Source organism: Haliaeetus leucocephalus, unplaced genomic scaffold (genome assembly GCF_000737465.1).
Source record: "Haliaeetus leucocephalus isolate CR32 unplaced genomic scaffold, Haliaeetus_leucocephalus-4.0 Scaffold933, whole genome shotgun sequence".
NCBI classification, from domain to species: Eukaryota; Metazoa; Chordata; class Aves; order Accipitriformes; family Accipitridae; genus Haliaeetus; species Haliaeetus leucocephalus.
In genome coordinates this window covers 2,891,151-2,894,744 of record NW_010973369.1, presented here as the reverse complement: position 1 = coordinate 2,894,744, position 3,594 = coordinate 2,891,151, and the positions used below count along the sequence as shown (strand labels likewise).

At 55.1% G+C, this 3,594-nt stretch overlaps 1 protein-coding gene across 1 annotated transcript; it reads left to right on the top strand.

Moving 5' to 3' along the window:
• The first annotated feature begins 7 nt into the window (after positions 1 to 7).
• On the top strand, positions 8 to 3,374 carry SLC32A1 (solute carrier family 32 (GABA vesicular transporter), member 1). Its single transcript, XM_010584073.1, has 2 exons — positions 8 to 410; positions 1,220 to 3,374. Exons 1-2 carry the CDS (start codon positions 33 to 35, stop codon positions 2,405 to 2,407), a joined length of 1,566 nt encoding a protein of 521 aa, XP_010582375.1. The 5' UTR covers positions 8 to 32; the 3' UTR covers positions 2,408 to 3,374.
• The last annotated feature ends 220 nt before the right edge of the window (positions 3,375 to 3,594 follow it).

The window sequence follows — 3,594 nt, the reverse complement described above, 5'->3', positions numbered from 1 at the left end:
CCCCGGGCGGCGGAGCCGGCCAGCCGGCCACCATGGCCACCCTCCTCCGCAGCAAGCTTTCCAACGTGGCCACCTCGGTGTCCAACAAGTCCCAGGCGAAGGTGAGCGGCATGTTCGCGAGGATGGGCTTCCAGGCGGCCACCGACGAGGAGGCGGTAGGCTTCGCCCACTGCGACGACCTGGACATGGAGCACCGGCAAGGGCTGCAGATGGACATCCTCAAGTCCGACGGCGGCGAGGAGGGGGGCGAGCCCCCCCTGGAAGGCGACATCCACTACCAGCGGGACGGCACCGGGCCCCTGCCGCCCTCCGCCTCCAAGGAGGCGGGCGTCTGCTCGGAGCTCTCCGGGCAGGGCAAGCCCAAGATCACGGCCTGGGAGGCGGGCTGGAACGTCACCAACGCCATCCAGGTACGACCGCCACCGCGCCGGCACACCGCCGGGCACCGGGGAGCGCTCCCCGGCCCCGCTCCCGCTCCCCGCTCCGCGCCCGGCCGGCAGCCCCGGGCTTGATCGCAAGCCCGCTGCGGGGAAAAAAAGGAAAGAAAAAACAGAGGAAAGACAGAGGAAACATGGGGGGGGGGAGGAAAAAGATTAAAAAAGGAAAGGAAAAAAGCGCAAACCCGGATCGCTGCTGCTTTGCCCCCCGCCCCCCGAATACGGCGCAGAGCCCGGGAGGGGCGCCGGGCCCCAAGCCACGTCCCGCTGCGCCTCCCCGCGGGGCCGGGCTGGCGGGGGTCCCCGTCGGGCCGCCCCGGCACATGGGCCGGGGGCGAGGGGGGAACCCGGGGGGCCAGGGCTGATGGTGGGGGCTGCGCCGGGGTGGGCCCGGGCCGGCTTCTCGGCTCTGGGGGTCTTGGTGCACTGCAAGGGGCTGGGGACAGAGAGGGTAGAGGTCGGGGCAAAACCCGGGCGGCAAAACCGTGCTCGCTTGTTCTGGGTGCTCCGGGGTGAGATTATGCGGGTGTGCGTGAGTGTGCGGGTTGTGATCGCGCGGGTGTGATTGGGGGGGGGTGGAACGTCAGAGAGAAAGGAGGGGTGCGTTATCGTGTGTGGCCGTGATTGCATGGCGTGACTGTGCGACCGATTGCGTGGGTGTGATGGTGTGCAAGCGAGACAGCGAGCGTGCATGTGACTGCGACTGTGTGACTGCGTGTGCCTGGGTACAGGTGCCTGCCTGGTGAGACAAGCAACACGGTTTCCATTTTGTCTCTTTCCAGGGGATGTTTGTTCTGGGCCTGCCCTATGCCATCCTTCATGGTGGATACCTAGGACTCTTTTTAATAATTTTCGCTGCAGTGGTTTGCTGCTACACTGGGAAAATCCTTATTGCCTGTCTTTATGAAGAGAATGACGATGGGGAGATAGTCAGGGTGAGAGACTCCTATGTGGACATAGCAAACGCGTGCTGCGCGCCTCGCTTCCCCACCCTCGGAGGCAGAATTGTGAACGTGGCTCAGATCATTGAACTGGTCATGACCTGCATCCTCTATGTGGTGGTCAGTGGGAACCTGATGTACAACAGCTTCCCCAACCTGCCCGTCTCCCAGAAGTCATGGTCCATCATTGCCACGGCAGTGCTCCTGCCTTGCGCGTTCTTGAAGAACCTCAAGGCAGTCTCCAAGTTCAGCTTGCTCTGCACATTAGCCCACTTTGTGATCAACATCTTGGTGATCGCCTACTGCCTCTCCAGGGCACGTGACTGGGCCTGGGACAAAGTCAAGTTTTACATCGATGTAAAGAAGTTTCCCATCTCCATCGGCATCATTGTCTTCAGCTACACCTCTCAGATCTTTCTGCCTTCCTTGGAGGGGAACATGCAGAACCCCAAGGAGTTTCATTGCATGATGAACTGGACTCACATAGCAGCTTGCATCCTTAAGGGACTCTTTGCCTTGGTCGCCTATCTGACCTGGGCTGACGAGACCAAGGAAGTCATTACAGACAACTTGCCGTCCACCATTAGGGCAGTAGTCAACATTTTCTTGGTGGCCAAAGCCTTGCTCTCCTACCCCTTGCCGTTCTTTGCAGCTGTGGAAGTCCTGGAGCGATCCCTTTTCCAAGATGGAAACAGGGCATTCTTCCCCAACTGCTACGGGGGTGACGGGCGGCTCAAATCCTGGGGACTCACCCTCAGATGTGCCCTGGTAGTTTTCACCCTGCTCATGGCTATCTATGTCCCGCATTTTGCCCTCTTGATGGGTCTTACTGGGAGCCTCACAGGCGCAGGGCTTTGTTTCCTGCTCCCCAGTCTTTTCCACCTCAAACTCTTGTGGAGGAAGCTCTTGTGGCACCATGTCTTCTTTGATGTTGCCATTTTCGTTATAGGTGGTATCTGCAGCGTCTCTGGGTTCATCCACTCTTTAGAAGGCCTCATAGAGGCCTTCAGAACCAACGCTGAAGACTAAGGAGGGGCCAGAGTCAGCTGCAGTAAGAGAATCGCATCAAACATCCGCATAGCCAAATAATTCTGCATCCCTTTAATGGAAAGAGTCATTATTTTCGTTACGTGCATCCAACAAATTCTATGTCATAGAATCTGCAAATTAAAGGAAATAAGAACAGATTAAAGTGTTTGCCCTGCCGTCTTTTTAAACAAGCTAAGAGTTAAATATATTTTTTTGTTATTTAGAATTTTTTGAAGGAAATTATCCGGTGCCCCACCCCTATCTCCTCACTCGTTGCCTGAAGCTTGGCCCCCCACGAATGACCTGTTGGGAAACAGTCGCAGTTTTCAATACTCCTTACAGATATGCAATTCAGTGTTTCAGGAGCTGAAACACAGGTGCCGATCCGATGGGATTGGGTTACTGCGCTCACAGACAGAAGCGAACCAGCCGTGGGTGCTGGGAGCAGGGACCTTCATTTTACAGTGTGAGATGGATGTAGATCAGACCTAGATTGTACGACCAGCCCAACAAGTCCAAGCAGCGGCTGATGACCAGCGATGCCAGTTACCTGCAATGTTTACACCGTAGTCACATAGATGTCAGGACAGCTTAATTCTTCCATCTGAATTCACACCGAGGAACGGCGCTTCCCATCGATTACAATGTTTTGCCTCTGGTTGGAATCGCAGACCTGGAGTCCGCTTCTCGGTGACTTTTTGTTTTGTTTTGTTTTAACGATTGTTATTTCTAAATTATGAAAAGTTAAAAAAAAATAATTGTTGGATTTGACGTCGTTCAGGATACAGGAACAAAACTACGACACAATTCATTCTGTGCAATCTACCAGATCCGTGGAGCTGTTTCCAATGTACGTGTGGTGTCATTGTGATAAATAAGATGAAAAATGTATATCAGAAAAAAAAATCTATCTTTAACATATAATGTGGTACATAAATATATCAAATAAAGAGAAAACATAGCCGATGAGGCTGGCCTCGTTCGTGGGGGGGTCGGAGGAGCTGGGCAGGGGCAGAGGGAGGTTCATCCTCCCCGCGCCCGCTCGCACTGGGGGGTGAGGCGTGGGGCTACCGCACATCCTTGATGGTAACGGAGGGGTAGCGCTGGGTTGTCACCCACAGTGGGATTAAGCTGTTTGCAAGAGGTAGGACACTTATATTTTGAGAAGGAGTCTGCCTGCAGTTGGG

Excerpts from the sequence above, each read along its gene's own strand:
- SLC32A1 (XM_010584073.1), top strand. The coding sequence starts at position 33 with ATGGCCACCCTCCTCCGCAGCAAGCTTTCCAACGTGGCCACCTCGGTG. Across the intron at positions 411-1,219 it reads ACGTCACCAACGCCATCCAG|GGGATGTTTGTTCTGGGCCT; the intron begins GTACGACCGCCA and ends GTCTCTTTCCAG.